Raw genomic sequence first — 16,095 nt, 5'->3', positions numbered from 1 at the left:
TGACAAGATCTTAAATCACCTTGTTACCTCTAAACTATCCCAGATCACACTATATTATTCTGCTTTGCTTTCCACCTCCAAGAACTGGAATACATTCAAGAGTTAAAAAGCAAAGAACTACTGTCCTTGACCGTCTCTAAGATGTTAGCTTCCTAAGAAGGAACGCAAGGATCCCCAGCACACCCTAAGCTCCCAGACAAAGAAAGGGGCTCCAAAAAAGGCTCAGACCTGAGAAGTAGGTGTGTGTCGGGGAGGGGCAGAGGAGGAAGGAGGCCAAGTCCACAGGAGGCAGGGGAGCCACTGGCTACCTTTGTGCAGGACCGCATTTGCTGGCTTGTTTCCCGCCATCGACTCCTTGGACAGGTGCTGATGACTCTCTGCCAAACACTCCACCTCAGCAAAGCGGGTGTTCAGGGCCATGGAAGGGTGAGAGGGGTCCTCTGACATGTTCAGGTAAGCCGCCCGACGCAGCTGCTCCTCAATCACCAGAGCTTGTTCTAAGAGCTGGACAAGAGAGAAACAGGAGATGGCAGCTGGACTGACCCTCACTTTGCTCATTTCTCATGGGCCTCTCAGAACCCACACCTGGCCAGTTCAACATTCCATTGCCTTTTTCACCCCACTTTGAAGGTCTGTGTTTTTAAAGCTCTTTACCCTTTATTGATTCACTCTTATACAAAAATGATAAATCCTCAATTTAGAAAATACAGAATGTATAAAGAATTAAAATCACAATTCCACCTCTGAGAGCTACTGTTAACATTTTGAGGTTTTCTGTTACATGTTTTTTACAAAATTAAGATTCTATATACGTATTTATATTGTATCAACTCAAAGTTACATAGTAAGGCTCTTCCCTTGTTACTAGCTGCTCTTTATAAAAGATGACGTTTTCTTCCCCCATTCTTTTTCAAATTCTTTTCCCGTTTAGGTTATTACAGAATACAGATGACTTAATGGTTGCATGGCAGTCCATCTACCCTATCAAGTTGTTTTACTCTCTAAAATTATTCCTGTTGTTTCTTTTCTTTCATCTCTATATCTCACTCCCATTCCTTTCCTTCCTCAATAGGCAACCCTTCTAATATACCTACTGTGTGTCTTTTTGTGGGTTTTCTTGCAGACAGTATTGTTTCATGTGCACATTTCTCATTTACAGAATGTTTTTCTGTACATTATAAAATGCTTTTTCATTTCCCCACTACATACCTTTTTTAAAGGTCCATTTATGTTACAAAACGTGTATTTTGTTGTTTCTTAATGCTCGGTGATGTGAATCCACATTTTACCTACCCACACTCCCAATGTCAAACATCTAGGTTGCCTCCAGGCCCCACCACCAAAAATCATAATGCAACGAACAGTTGCACATGTCACCTGATGGAGCTGTGTAAAACGGCCTTTGAAATACATTTCAAGGGACAGAATGTTGATTCATGACTTATGAGACTTATTTTACTCAAGTATCCACTGGTTCTTAAAAAGAAGGAATCCACTAGGGGTCAGGAAAAAGGACAGTATGAGAATGGACAGTTGTTTCTTCCAGAAGACCTGGCTCCAATTCAGGCCTAACTTATCCCCAAACAGACCAAGCACCTCCTTTCAATCTATATACCACCCTGTCTCCTTCACCAACTCCCCTCCCTCTTGCCCCAAACTATGAGCTTTCTCCAGGATCAGCATTCTCCCAAGCGCTCTCTCCCCTCCTGGCATCAGCCAGCACCTCTGTGCAAATGAGTTGGTGCTTTTCAAACATGCATCTCAAGCACTGATTGTTCTGATCCCACTCGTGCGTGGTTGATCACTTTGATCCCACTTGTTTAACGGTGGTGGGAGTACTGGGAGGATATTTACTTGTGAAAAACACCAAATGACTTGTCTAAAATTGAACTTAACTTTTTTCTACAAACTGCTCCCTCTCCTCACTTCCCTGATCTGCCAATAGTAATTTAACTTTCTCAGTGACTCAGACTCAAAACTTCAGTTATTTTTGGAGTCGCATTCCTTTGTATCTCAAATTCAATAAAGTAACTCAGGGGTCAGCAAACTATGGCCTGTGGGCCAAATCTGGGCCACTGCCTGTTTTTGGATGGCCCAAGAGCTAAGAATGGGTTCTTCATTTTTAAATGGTTGAAAAAAAATCAAAATAATAGCTTACAAAGCTTCATAAAAATTATAGGAAGTTCAAATTTTAGTGTCGATAAAAAAAGTTTTACTGGAACATATTCATACTTATCACCTGTGGCTGCTTGCCCACTATGACAGAGCTGAGTATCAGTGTCTCACAAAGCTTGAATTACTCTGGCCCCTTAATAGTTTGCTGACCCCTACAGTAAATCAGTAAATCCTGTAAATTCCTTGGTGTTTCATTCCCTTTATCTTTTATTTATTTATTTATTTATTTTTTTAGTATTTATTTATTTGGCTGCACCGGGTCTTAGTTGCAGCACGCTGGATCTTAGTTGTGGCATGGGGGATCTAGTTCCCTGACCAGGGATCAAACCCGGGCCCCCTGCACTGGGAGTGCAGTCTTAACCACTGGACCACCAGGGAGGTCCCTCGTTCCCTTTATCTTATCCTTCTCATTTTCCACAACCAGCATCACAGACGAGCCCTTACTACCTCATGACTATTGATAGTTCTGTAATCTCATGAATGTTCTGTTTCAGTTTCCCTTGGTTGTATCAAAACCCTTCACAAACCCTCAATGGCTGCCCATGAACTATAAGGTAAAGTCCAAACTCTCTTATCTGGTGCCAAAAACCTACCTACCGACCTCCAGCCTTACTTCTCTCTCCAACGTACCTCCCACCATCACCAACACAAGTGTCTTCTACACCCCACCTGGACTATCTGCTGTTTCCAAACACCATAAGCTCTACAGGCTCTGTCTTTGCCTAACCTAATTCTTTTGATCAAAGGGCCTTCCGTTTCTATCCGGCAATCTCTATTACATTCACCGAAACTTCATTCCAATGCCATCTTCTCCCTGGAGCATTTGTGAGCTCTCCCCACATTCCCTCTGGAGAACTTTCTTAAGGATTTAGCAGTCTCCCTCGCGACACACAGAATGACATTCATTTGACCACAATCTGCCTCCACGTTAAACTGAGAGCTCCTTGAGAACAGGCACCAGGCCTGTCCCTGGCCCACCCATTCCCTAGCACGTGATATTTGAAGGTTTATTAGTGTACATTTCTTATTCCCCCAATTATACTCAGCGTTAAGATCCACGTGTCTCACCTCCATGGTATCCCATTATGATGGTCTGCACACAAGGTGCCCTTAATATGCATTTGCTGAATTCCTGAGGAAAACTCCCCTTCAGTCCTGGGCGTATCAGCCCTAGTGATTCTGAAAATGGAGCTCTACACCTTTGCGTCTACCCCACCCTTCATCCACACAGACCCAGAAAAAAGTACCACCAGCCCACTGGCAGCCCTGCCTCCTCAGAGATCCAATTCAGTCCCACCTCTGTATCTTTCCTGAACACTCCAGCCTACCGTGTTCCCCCAGCACACCCACTGCACTGGGCTGTGTCATGCAGCAGGCACAGTCATCTTCAGCCCTTAACCAACTGGTTAACCTTCAGGTCTGTATGTGTTGATCTCTAATATTTAAGATACTTGGGAGCAAAGCCTTTCACAGAATACAAAGCGAAGTGCACAGGAGAACACAATAATCAACGTGGCTGAATGAGCAGACTCCCTCCTTTAGTCCCTTCTGCACTTTAAAGGCTGCCACGTCAACGCTGTATTCCTCCTCGTCCTGCTCACCTTGAACCTTCGGGCTAGAAACTTATTCTTGATCTCTAAGAAATTGCCACGGTTCATTTCACCCTTGAAAGGCTCATTGAGGATAGCATAGCGTGGGTCATTCTGGATGTCCTGCCACCGGGCATAGCCATGGCTATTGGAAAATTAATTGCTCAGGAAAAACGAAACAAGGAAATTAAGAACTTCAAACTGTGGACCCTCAGAAACCTTCACCAAGGACCTCAGCCCCAACTCAGGCAAAGGATACTTTATGATGCCAGCCAGCAGCCAGTAGTCATGCCGTCGGTGCCAGATCTCATAAGTCTTCTTGGTGACTGTGGCTGCCCGCTCCTCATTCTGCCAGAGGGAGTGCAACTCTGAAGAGGAATTTAGGGAAGGTTGGGGAGAAAAAGAAAGGCAAACATCTGTGAGAATTCAAAAAGCTATTTATTCCTGATTCCCAGATACCAACTTAATATGCCTCTGGCTTTCTAACATGGACCCCAGAGGAGTGTGCAGTCAGCCTGGCATTCTCTCTAGGAGAGGTAAAGTCTCTGTACCCTGGTTTCTGACAAGAACCCTGGTTTCACCTCAAATTCATCTAACCCCAAGTGGGCCCCTCTTTTTCATACCAGTAAAACCGCCATCTGCAATGTTGAACATGAAACGCTGTTTAATATTTTTCTTCTGCTTCTCATCATTCAGGTCCTTGGGGGTCTCTCCATTCTGAAGCATCACCTCTTTTTTCTCTTCTTCTTCTTTCTTCTCCTCTACAGGACATGCAGAAGAAAAATGTCAGCTCCAGACAGAAGCCAGCACCATAGCCCTTACCCATACATAGCACCATACGCTACAAGATACCCATCCACCTCCACCCTTCTCCACAGAAGTGTTCTTAAACCCAGGAACAGGTGCCACTGGCCCACCGACAGCCACATGTGGGGAGAGGTGGAGTCTTTTAGCTTGGGATAAAATGATTTATATGGGTATGGATGGGGGAACCTGGGGGTGGAGGGGTGTCCAAGAGATAACGTCCTTCCTTTCAGCTTTAGAGTCCTTTTAAAAGCACAGTCAGCTTCTCCAAACACCCACCTTTGTCCTCCACCACAATGGGAATCAGATCGACTGCTGACTTCTCCTCCACCTTCTCCACATCAGCAATACCTGGGAGAACAGATGGCACTGAGAGCATGTCTAAGGAAGTGTATTTTCTGTTCTACACTATATCCTGAACCTAAATCATGATGAAAGTCATAAAAGATGTCTTGAGAGAGAAAAAGCCCACAGTTTAAAATCAAGGGTACAAGATTCTTCAGTGTGTCACTTCCTCTGGACTTCCCTCCAGCCGGGCTGCAAGCCCAAGAGCAACTGTGGTTCACAGGGATCTGTAGTGTGTGAAAATGTACATACCTTTGGGATCTGTCTCCATTGGTTCCTCTGTTCTCTCCTTGACCTCTGCCTTTTCCACTTTCTCCTCTCCCTCGGGAGGCTCAACAAGGACTTTTTCATCCTCTGAGGCAGGGGCAGGGGGCTGTGTACACTTCAAAGGAAAGAAGAAAGAAGCTGAAGCAGACAGGCCAGCACCCAAGAGGAAGAACAGGCTTATCCATCTGCCTTTGGTGTGGCATCCAGTCACCCCCGTCTCTTACCTCAACAGTGGCTTCAGGGGCTGCAGATTTCACTTCCTTTTCTCCTTCTGCACTGTCTTCTTCTTTGAGGCTATTTTCCTCTATTTTTATCCCATCCTCTGCACACCAATAATAGACATTCATTAGGAAGAAGGTCCCAGATCAGAGAGAAGGTCACACCTTCTCAGTTTGTCTCATCTTAACTGTCCTCTCGTGCCTTTAAGAGCCAGCCCTATTCTTAGGACAGCCCTCCTAAACTGAGAGGGAGATTGCTGTGTGTCCTGCCAGACTCCCCTGTTAGAACTGAGTACAGGGAAACAGAAAAAGCAAAGGCCAGGACAAGAAGAAAAGGATAGAAAACAACAGTCCAGGCAGACTTACCAGCAGGTGGGGCAGGTGCAGGAGTATTGGGTTGTGTGTCCCCTGGAGTGGAGGGTGTGGGAGTCTTTGGGGAAGGTGACCCTGGCTGTGACATTTTCTTGTTTTCCTCTACTTCCGCAAGTTCGGGCATGCTCCAGCGCCCATTAACATGTTCAAACTCCTGAACCTGCAGCAATGGGACAAGATGCTGAAGACCCAATTCCATCTAGGTTCCTTTCCTGCTGGCTCTCCAGTTTCACCTAGAAACCCCTGAACGATGGAGGGAGGTTCAGGGCTCACCTTCTTGCGAATCAAGGACATGACACCAATCCTAGTAAGGACATGCTGGCGAGACAGGCCTTCTCGGGGTACACCATCAGCAAAGGTCTCGGCCCCGTCTGCTCCTGGCTCACATAAATGCCGCATAAAAAGAGAGACGTAAGCCCTGTAGTAAACAAATAGAGAAATGGGTCAAACAGCAATCATGCCAACTCCTAGATCAGATTCTTTCCCACCCGCAGTCAGGCATCAACTATGGCTCCATCTGAGGTAAAGCCCGCCATCGTGCTGAAAGCTGGTCTCCAGACCCCACACCATGTGCCAAGTCCTCTTCCAGGGAAGCGAGGAGTACAAGGAACCCTATTACTAACAGCTTCCCTTGCCAACGTCAGCAGAGGAGACAGCCGATGTCCTGCACAGCCTGCACTAGTACTGTGGGGTGACCAGAGACTAAAAGCCCTTGCTCTACATCAGTCATTCCAGCTCTCCACTTACTTGAACTCCTTCTCTGACTTGCCTCGCAGATCTCTCACAAGCCACTGGGTGGTGAAAGCGTCCTGAGGTGGCATCCCATATCGCATAATCGCATTGAGAAAGGCTTTTCGCTGACGAGCATTAAAGCCAAGAACCTGGGGGGAGAAGGAACCTAGGTGAGAGAAGGAGTAGACCTTACTCCACCAAAGACCTGACAGCAGCACTCACCCAACCTTCCCTAGAACGCAACGGTACTTACTTCAATATTCCCACCAACACGGGCCAACAGAGGAGGCAATGGCTTATCTTTATCATTCCGCAGGCCCTTGCGACTGGGCCTGCGGGGAGCTGCGAGAAGAAAAGGATGCGTGAGCGACACCGATAGGGATATTAGACAAGGCAATATTTTAAAAATCCAGCAGAAAGGCATAGCCCTCACCTTCTGAACGTTCATCAAAGTCTTCATCACCTTCCTCTGAGGCCACTGAATAATCGGACTGGTTGTCGGACTGGTCGTCCTGCCAATCTGGAGGGAGAGAGGGCAGATGAGCGGGGCCCACTGCTCTAGTGGAACGGCCCATGGGTTGGGGGCGGGGCCGGCCACACACACCTCGGTCCTCCTGGGAGCCATCATTGTAGTTGACCTGTTTACGGATTCTTTTTCCTTTGCCCAGATTGCGGGCCAGATCTTCTTGCTGCTGCTCATAATGGTGCCGCAGCAACTTCTCCCAGTAGTCAGGATCCACACTTTCTTCCTGTTTTATGATTTCCCGTTCTACCTCCTCTTCCTCCTGGGACAGAGGGAGGGCCAGGACTCAGGGGTGCTGAAGTCGGCACCACCAGCTACCCCTGGTCCTCATAGTCCCCATTCTGCTATAGCTCCTTCTCATGACTGGACTCTGAAATACTTGGTGAGCCTGCTTGGACCTAAGAGCTTAAAAGAAATTTAATTGACAAGACATGGTTGGTTTCTCGTGGTTATGTTTAGATTAGCAGTCAAAATAACTAAAGAAAAATATAGGATGGAGCTGTTATCACAAGAGAAGAATGAAGAGACAGTATGTTTTCTTTTAACTCCTTTTGCTGATGCATGTACAGTTGCGAGACAGTAAAATGGAGAAAAGTGAGGTCACAGCCTTAGCAAGGTAGAATGGAGAGGCTTCTGCAACACTGCAGAAGATTCTCCCAGGAGAGGAAGTAGAAGGGCCATAAGCCCTTTCTGTTCTGCATAAGCTTCATAAAAGTTTACCAACCGTGAAAAAAAATTATATATATCCTCTTATATCCCAATAATGTTTATGCTCCTTTGAAAGTCTTACCTTTTTTTCAGATCGTTCAGGACCACTAATTCCAAATCCCTTACATTAGAATTAAGCTGCTGCTAACAGCATAATACTAGAAACAACCTAAACATCCATCATTATGGAACTTGAATAAATTATGGGGGGTGAAAAGGGTGAAGAGAGTCAAAAGGTATAAACTTCCAGTTATAAAATAAATAAGTCATGGTGACTTTATGTATAGAATAGTAACTATAGTTATAAACTTCCAGTTATAAAATAAATAAGTCATGGTGACTTTATGTATAGCATAGTAACTATAGTTAATACCATACTGCATATCTGAAAGTTGCTAAAAGAGCAGCCCTCAAAAGTTCTCATAGGAAAAAAAATGTATAACTATGTATGGTGACAGATGTTAACTAAACTTATCAAGGTGACCATTTCACAAAATATACAAATATCAAATCATTATGTTGTACACCTGAAACTAATATAATGGCATATGTCAATTATATCTCAATTTTTTAAAGTAAATAAATTATGGTACTTCCAAACAAGGACATATTATGCAGCGAATAAAGGGGTGCGGAGAGGGGAAAGCTCTTTGGGTACTGACTTGGACAAAATCTTCCAAGATTTATTAGGAGGATAAAAATAAGGTACAGAATGTCATGTATAAGAAACTACTTTCCTTATGCAGCAACATGGTTGCAAGTAGAGATGCTCATACTAAGTGAAGTAAGAAAGAGAAAGACAAATATCATATGATATCACTTATATGTGGAATCTAAAATAGGACACAAATGAATCTATGTAACAGAAACAGAATCACGGACAGAGAGAGAAACAGAATCACGGATCTAGAGAACAGACTGGTGGTTGCCAAGGGGGAGGGGGTTGGGGGAGGGATGGAGTGGGAGGCTGGGGTTAGCAGATGTAAGCTTTTATATAGAGAATGGATAAACAACAGGTCCTACTGTATAGCACAGGGAACTGCCATAGTGGAAAAGAGTATATATAAAATAAGAGAATATATATATATGTATAACTGAGTCACTTTGCTGTACAGCAGAAATTAACACAACATTGTAAATCAAATATACTTCAATTAAAAAAAACAACTACTTTCCTTAAAAGGAAGAGGAAAAAAGGCATTCATATGTATATACATGTATATGTATATATACATATATATGTAATTTGTGTGCACATAAAATAATTTATAAAATAAATATCCCTTATCCCCAGGGAGGGAGCTAGGGAGCCAAAGGACTGGAGTGGGAAAGAGATACTTCTGTAGCTTTTGAATTTTGAACTAGGTGAATTACAGTTGACCCTTGAACAACACAGGTTTGAACTGCATGAATCCATTTATATGCAGATATTTCTCAATAGTAAATACTACGGTATTACATGGTCCATGGTCAGTTGAATCTGCAGATGTGGAGGAACCAAAGATATGGAGGGCTACACCATCTATTCAAAAAATAAAGTTTAATGGGACCTAATGAAACTTAAAAGCTTTTGCACAGCAAAGGAAACTACAAACAAGATGAAAAGACAGCCCTCAGAATGGGAGAAAATATTTGCAAACGAATCAATCGACAAAGGATTAATTTCCAAAACATATAAACAGCTCATGCAGCTCAATATTAAAAAACCAACAACCCAATCCAAAAATGGGCAGAAGACCTAAATAGACATTTCTCCAAAGAAGACATACAGATGGCCAAGGGGCACATGAAAAGCTGCTCAACATCACTAATTATTAGAGAAATGCAAATCAAAACTACAGTGAGGTATCACCTCACACCAGTTAGAATGGGCATCATCAGAAAATCTACAAACAACAAATAAATGCTGGAGAGGGTGTGGAGAAAAGGGAACCCTCCTGCACTGTTGGTAGGTATGTAAATTGATACAGCCGCTATGGAGAACAGTATGGAGATTCCTTAGAAAACTAAAAATAGAACTACCATATGACCCAGCAATCCCAGTACTGGGCATATACCCAGAGAAAACCATAATTCAAAAAGACACATGCACCCCAATGTTCACTGCAGCACTATTTACAATAACCAGGACATGGAAGCAACCTAAAATGCCCATTGACAGAGGAATGGATAAAGAAGATGTGGTACATACATACAATGGAATATTACTCAGCCACAAAAAGGAACGAAACTGGATCATTTGTAGAGACGTGGATAGATCTAGAGACTGTCATACAGAGTGAAGTTAAGTCAGAAAGAGAAAAACAAATATTGTATATTAACGCATATATGTGGAACCTAGAAAAATGGTACAGATGAACCGGTTTGCAGGGCAGAAATAGAGACACAGATGTAGAGAACAAATGTATGGACACCAAGCGGGGAAAGCGGTGCGGGGTGGGGGCAGTGGGGGAATGAATACGGCGATTGGGACTGACATGTATACACTGATGTGTATAAAATAGATAACTAATAAGAACCTGCTGTATAAAAGTTAAATAAAATAAAATTCAAAAAAAATAAAATAAAATAACATTTAAAAATATTATACAGTAGGGGCTTCCCAGGTGGCGCAGTGGTTGAGAGTCCGCCTGCCGATGCAGGGGACACGGGTTCGTGCCCCGGTCCGGGAAGATCCCACATGCCGCGGAGCGGCTGGGCCCGTGAGCCATGGCCGCTGAGCCTGCGCTCCGCAACGGGCGAGGCCACAACAGTGAGAGGCCCGCGTACCGCAAAAAAAAAAAAAAAAAAAAATTATAAAGTAAATAGCAGCCTCAGCCACTAATGAGAGGGCTGTCTGTATACCTGTGTAGTCATCAGGAGAGGTCATCAGTGGGAGGGAGAGTACCACCCCTCCCTTACAACCACTCAGCACGTTCTGCCCCAGTCAGTCACTCCCATATGCGGTCACCACCCTGACAGAAGGGCAGTTTTGGCTGAATACTACTGGTCTGTAGACCTGTCAGACTTTTCAGCCACAGTTACACCCAACTGAAGTTAGTAGAATCACTTTCAAGAACAAAGATAATACGTATCAGAAAAATAAAAAAAAGGAAAAGAAAAATACAACAAGGGGGATGGTTCTGAATTGGAAGGATGAGAAAAGATGGCAAGGACCAGCAGAAACTGATGCCAATTCGAAGAACCCTGACCTGGGCGGCTAAGAGAGGACCAGAAGCGAAAGCAATTGTTTTTTCATTTTATACCCTAGATATCATTAGGAGGAAAAACTTCATTACAGAGGCCAAGCATTTATAACTGAGTATGTTTTGTTTTCTACTAAAAAAAAGACCAAGAATACACAAGAGGGCTTCCCTGGTGGCGCAGTGGTTGAGAGTCCGCCTGCCGATGCAGGGGACACGGGTTCGTGCCCCGGTCCGGGAAGATCCCACATGCCGCAGAGCAGCCGTGCTGTGAGCCATGGCCGCTGAGCCTGCGCGTCCGGAGCCTGTTGCTCCGCAACGGGAGAGGCCACAACAGTGAGAGGCCCGCGTACCCCCCCAAAAAACCCCCAAAAAAACAAAAAACAAACAAAATAAAAGAATACACAAGAAAACAAAAAGGGAAAACAATTCTAAAGTTTTAAAAAGCACAAGGGATATGCTAAGTATGTATCATATCTCCTACCTTTTCTCCGGAGAGACTTGAGATAGCAATCCAAAATTTATTTATAGGGCTAATAAAATACATAAGAGAAAATAAGATGAGATTCTGATAAAGAAGAGCTAATACAGGGCTTCCCTGGTGGCGCAGTGGTTGAGAATCCACCTGCCAATGCAGGGGACACGGGTTCAAGCCCTGGTCTGGGAAGATCCCACATGCTGCGGAGCAACTAAGCCCGTGCGCCACAACTACTGAGCCTGCGCTCTAGAGCCCGCGAGCCACAACTGCTGAAGCCCGCACGCCTAGAGCCCATGCTCCGCAACAAGAGAAGCCACCGCAATGAGATGCCCGTGCACCGCAACGAAGAGTAGCCCCTGCTGGCTGCAACTAGAGAAAGCCTGCACGCAGCAAGACCCAACGCAGCCAAAAATAAAAATAAAAGTTATTAGAAAAAAAAAAAAGAAGAGCTAATACAAGTGTTTTGAGTGTGAAAAGTGGCCGGACAGCCACGTCAAAGATGAGAATGTGATTTGCTCATATGTTACAGAATTTTTCTTCAAAGGAAGAGGTGTATCAATTCAGCAATGTACTAATTTGCCTACAGATGGTTTCCTCTCATCTCAAATACCATCGTGGTCTCAACTCCAATTTCTGGACCAATCACCAAGCACAGCATTGCTTTGGACTCATACTCACCCCCATTTCTTCTTCTCGCACCACATACTGGGCCACTTTGAATGAGCTCAAATATTCATTCATGCCCTGCAATTCCGTATCTTCTGTCTCATCCTGGTTCCGGTCCAGCAGTCGTTCAATGGCCTTATCATCATAGTGGATAACACTGCTGTCTTCTCCCTCTTTGTTGTCTCCTCCTATAAAGAATCAGGGGTCCATACCCCCAGTTAACTTCAGCAGCTGCAGTGGAAAAAGCAAGTCCCACAGGACCCTAGGTCTGAGTCTCAGGACCCTAGGTATCAAAGATACCCTTTAGAGAAGCCAAGCCCCACACCAAAACAAGCTCCTGCCTAGCTCACCTCCATCTGTGGCTTCGTCCTTGAATAGCTCCTCAGTGCCAAACTTGAGGATGTCATCAAGCTCCTGTTTGGACATGGATCCAGTCTTGGAGCCCAGCCCAGGCCGAACAACTAGATGCGTCAGCATCATCTTCTTCTTTGCCACCTGCGTGATGCGCTCTTCTACTGACGCACGGGTCACAAACCGATAGATCATCACCTTCTTATTCTGCCCAATACGGTGAGCTCTGCTAAAGGCCTGGAGTTGTGCACAAAACGGAGGCAAAAACTGAAGTAATCATATTTCCTTACTCCTACTCTTGCCCTGACTTCCACATAATAAGTTAAATCCAGCATAAGGCAGGAGCTGCAGCTTGCCCTCACACAAAACTTCCCTTTGCACCCCTACCCCAAGATACCACCCTCTATCATGTTACCCAAAATAGGACCACAGCTAACCCAAACTCTCTGGCTTACAATAAGGTAAAAGACATTTGAAAACAATCTATTGTTTCCCCCTGAAACAACTAATCCCAGATGGTGGAGCCCTCACAGAGAACACTATGCATTTCCAAAAAGTCACTGTAGACCAAGGCTGCTACCTCTGCTCACCTGGATGTCATTATGGGGGTTCCAGTCAGAGTCATAGATAATAACTGTGTCAGCAGTGGCCAGATTGATTCCAAGGCCCCCAGCTCGAGTGGAAAGCAAGAAGCAGAACTGCTGAGCACCTGGTGCTAAGAGAGGAACCAAAAACACCATTAGAGGTGTCTCTGGAATTCCAGTTAATAAATGTTTAAGGAATATCAGAACTATAAAACCTCATTAGGAGATGCAAACTATTGTATATAGAATGGATGAACAACAAGGTCCTACTGCATAGCACGGGGAGCTGTATTCAGTATCCTGTGATAAACCATAATGGAAAAGAACATGAAAAAGAATGTATATTTTAAAAAGAACATATATATATGCATAACTGATCACTTTGCCGTACAGCAGAAATTAACACAACATTGTAAACCAACTATATTTGAATTAAAATACCCACCTCATTAGGCAAACACAAAACTAATAATATTAATAAGTAATACTCATAAGCAAGGTCCACCAATGGATACTGAAATCAGTGTGAAGGTTTAAGGAGAAACAGGATGTCACCACAGTCTAAAGTATCTCCCTCAAGATATTTATTAATCACAATGAAAAAAAAAAGAGTAACTTTACATGGGAGGAATTCAACAGACACCACCTTAACCAAGTGATCAAGGTTAACACCAGCAATGGAACATTATCAACATCATGTCCTCCCTGGGAATGATGCACTGAAAAGGACACAGCATCGCTTCTCTGGGATTCCTGTCCAAAATGTCTAGTGTCAATCTCAGCATGAGAAAATATCAAAGCAGAGACGTTCTAGGGCGTCCCTGGTGGCACAGTGGTTGAGAGTCCGCCTGCCGATGCAGGGGACACGGGTCCGTGCCCTGGTCCGGGAAGATCCCACATGCCGCGGAGCAGCTGGGCCCGTGAGCCATGGCCGCTGAGCCTGCACGTCCGGAGCCTGTGCTCCGCAACAGGAGAGGCCACAACAGTGAGAGGCCCGCGTACCGCCAAAAAAAACAAAAAACAGAGACGTTCTACAAAAGAGCTAACCAGTCGTCATCAAAGGTATCAACGTTGTGAAAGAAAAGGAAAGAATGAAGAACTGGAAGAGAAACAACAACTACGCTCAACGTGGGATCTGGGACTGGATCCTGTCACAGGAACAGTGGTGACATTCAATTCAAGTCTACAGTTTAGGTAGTAGTATGACACCAGTGTTAATTCCCTGGGTTTGATCATTGTACTGAGGTTATATAAGTCATTATTAAGAAATGCTGGGTGAAGTGTATACACCAACTCTCTGTATTATTTTCTGAACTTTAAGTTCACAATTATTTCGAATTAAAAAGTAAAAAAAAAGAAGAGGAGGTGGTAGTGGCTACTGAGACAAGCCTGCCACTAACTTGCTATCTGGGTTTGGTAAGTCCTGGTCCCTCCTGGGCCTCAAGATGCAATGCGGAGGGTTAAATAAAGTGTCCTTCTTTTTAGCAGAAAGAACAAAGACTCCAAAGGGAATAAACAATCTCCTAGCAATAATCTAAACATCCTTCCAATCAAGACATTCAACAGTACTCTTCCACGTCAATTGACAAAAGACCCTAAACCTCTACGCAGAAAAGCAGATGCTCAAGAAGAACAAGTGATCGGTCCAGAGCCGTGAGTGAGGATGCCAGGACCGAAGCCACTCCTTCCCTCTCACCATTGAAGCGGTCAATGGCCTCCTGACGCATGTTCCCAGTGATTCCACCATCAATACGTTCATATTTATAACCTTCGTGTTCCAAGAAATCCTCTAGCAGGTCCAGCATCTTGGTCATCTGGAAAATGAGCATACTTTAATTATGGGATTAATCAGATGACAATTCCTCCCCTACGTCACTGAGCTGTCCACTGCTACCCACAAAAGCTCCCACACAGTACCTGGGAGAAGATGAGTACACGGTGCCCACCCTCCTTAAGGTTCTTGAGCATCTTCTGAAGCAGCAGTAACTTCCCAGATGCTCTGATTAGGGCACTGCCATCATACATGCCATTAGGCATCTTAGGGGCTTCCTGAGGAAATAAGCAAAAAAGAAAAAAATATGGAAAGAAACCCCAAATGGAGCAGTTCCCGCCCAGGGAGGGACAAGAGGTGGCACAACGTACCATGGCAGCCACGGGGAAAAGATACGGGTGGTTGCAGCACTTTTTAAGATCCATCACGACGTTTAGCAAAGAGACCTGGTTGCCGCCACCTCGAGCATTGAGCGCTTCAAAGTTTCGAGTGAGGATGTACTTGTAGTATTTCCTATGTGGGCAAGACAGCAAGGTAAGCCATGCTCAAGAGCCTTTGTGTGACTCATAATGCAGTCCCAGGGTCTGGGATCTTCTTTCCAACACATCTCCCTTTGGGACCGAGGAAACCTAAGAAGCGCCGCCACCATCATTTTAAACAAGGTAAGGGTTAACTCAGTAAGAGCTCGGCCGCAGCACCGTAAAGCAGTTACACTCTAGTAAAGATGTCAAAAAAAGAAAACAAAGAACTCTGGGCCCCAGCAACCTGGCAACAGGTTTCTTTAGCCCTCGCTGGCTCCTGTCACCACACGCCTTGCGGCAGAGTATGGAGAAGGAAACACTGTGCAGACTGGCAGGTGTCTAAGTGTGTCTGCAAAACGGAGCCAGTGCTTCTGTCCCTTCAGACTCACTTCTGCATAGGGCTCAACTCCACACGCACAATCAGTTCTGTCTTGGAAGGCATGTTCTTGAACACGTCAGCTTTGAGCCGCCGCAACATGTGAGGCCCCAGCATGTCGTGCAGCTTTTTAATCTGGTCCTCCTTGGCAATGTCAGCGAACTCCTCCAAGAAGCCTTCCAAGTTGCTTCAGAAAGAGAAAGGAAAAGGTTGTTGGAGGGGGAAGGAAGAAAGGAAAGTGACATAAGAAACAGGCAAAAGGAAGAACTGGAAGAACGCGGAGCCGACTGTGGATAAGCACACACTCACTGGAACCTCTCAGGGGTGAGGAAGTTGAGCAGGTGAAACAACTCTTCCAGGTTGTTCTGTAATGGAGTCCCTGTCAGCAACAGCTTGTGCTGGAGCGAGTAACCGTTTAAGACCCGGAAGAACT

General features: G+C 44.8%; 1 protein-coding gene and 1 non-coding gene across 8 annotated transcripts in view; both read right to left on the bottom strand.

Annotated features, from left to right (window-relative positions):
• CHD4 (chromodomain helicase DNA binding protein 4) overlaps positions 1-16,095 on the bottom strand; it is a 30,278-nt gene that overhangs the window by 1,397 nt on the left and 12,786 nt on the right. For 3 of the 7 annotated variants that reach the window (XM_030834616.2, XM_030834621.2, XM_030834619.2), the window contains exons 18-38: positions 15,972-16,093; positions 15,676-15,849; positions 15,137-15,278; positions 14,912-15,043; positions 14,691-14,808; positions 13,001-13,125; positions 12,410-12,647; positions 12,072-12,247; positions 7,107-7,287; positions 6,936-7,022; positions 6,756-6,844; positions 6,518-6,651; positions 6,044-6,188; positions 5,765-5,930; positions 5,405-5,502; positions 5,166-5,295; positions 4,848-4,919; positions 4,388-4,525; positions 4,024-4,132; positions 3,777-3,909; positions 306-504 (exon numbers count right to left, since the gene is read on the bottom strand). In XM_030834616.2, coding sequence (XP_030690476.1) covers positions 306-504; positions 3,777-3,909; positions 4,024-4,132; positions 4,388-4,525; positions 4,848-4,919; positions 5,166-5,295; positions 5,405-5,502; positions 5,765-5,930; positions 6,044-6,188; positions 6,518-6,651; positions 6,756-6,844; positions 6,936-7,022; positions 7,107-7,287; positions 12,072-12,247; positions 12,410-12,647; positions 13,001-13,125; positions 14,691-14,808; positions 14,912-15,043; positions 15,137-15,278; positions 15,676-15,849; positions 15,972-16,093 — 2,908 coding nt within the window. Of the gene's footprint in view, positions 1-305; positions 505-3,776; positions 3,910-4,023; positions 4,133-4,387; positions 4,526-4,847; positions 4,920-5,165; positions 5,296-5,404; positions 5,503-5,764; positions 5,931-6,043; positions 6,189-6,517; positions 6,652-6,755; positions 6,845-6,935; positions 7,288-12,071; positions 12,248-12,409; positions 12,648-13,000; positions 13,126-14,690; positions 14,809-14,911; positions 15,044-15,136; positions 15,279-15,675; positions 15,850-15,971; positions 16,094-16,095 lie in introns of all 7 variants that reach the window. The other 4 variants (XM_030834617.2, XM_030834620.2, XM_030834618.2 and 1 more) reach the window with 3 other exon arrangements.
• Positions 5,586-5,725, bottom strand: LOC115841135 (small Cajal body-specific RNA 11). Its single transcript, XR_004034707.1, has one exon. It is a non-coding gene; the product is annotated as a small Cajal body-specific RNA 11 (non-coding RNA).

Source organism: Globicephala melas, chromosome 10 (genome assembly GCF_963455315.2).
Source record: "Globicephala melas chromosome 10, mGloMel1.2, whole genome shotgun sequence".
Taxonomy (NCBI): Eukaryota; Metazoa; Chordata; class Mammalia; order Artiodactyla; family Delphinidae; genus Globicephala; species Globicephala melas.
This window is presented reverse-complemented; position numbering and strand designations above follow the sequence as displayed.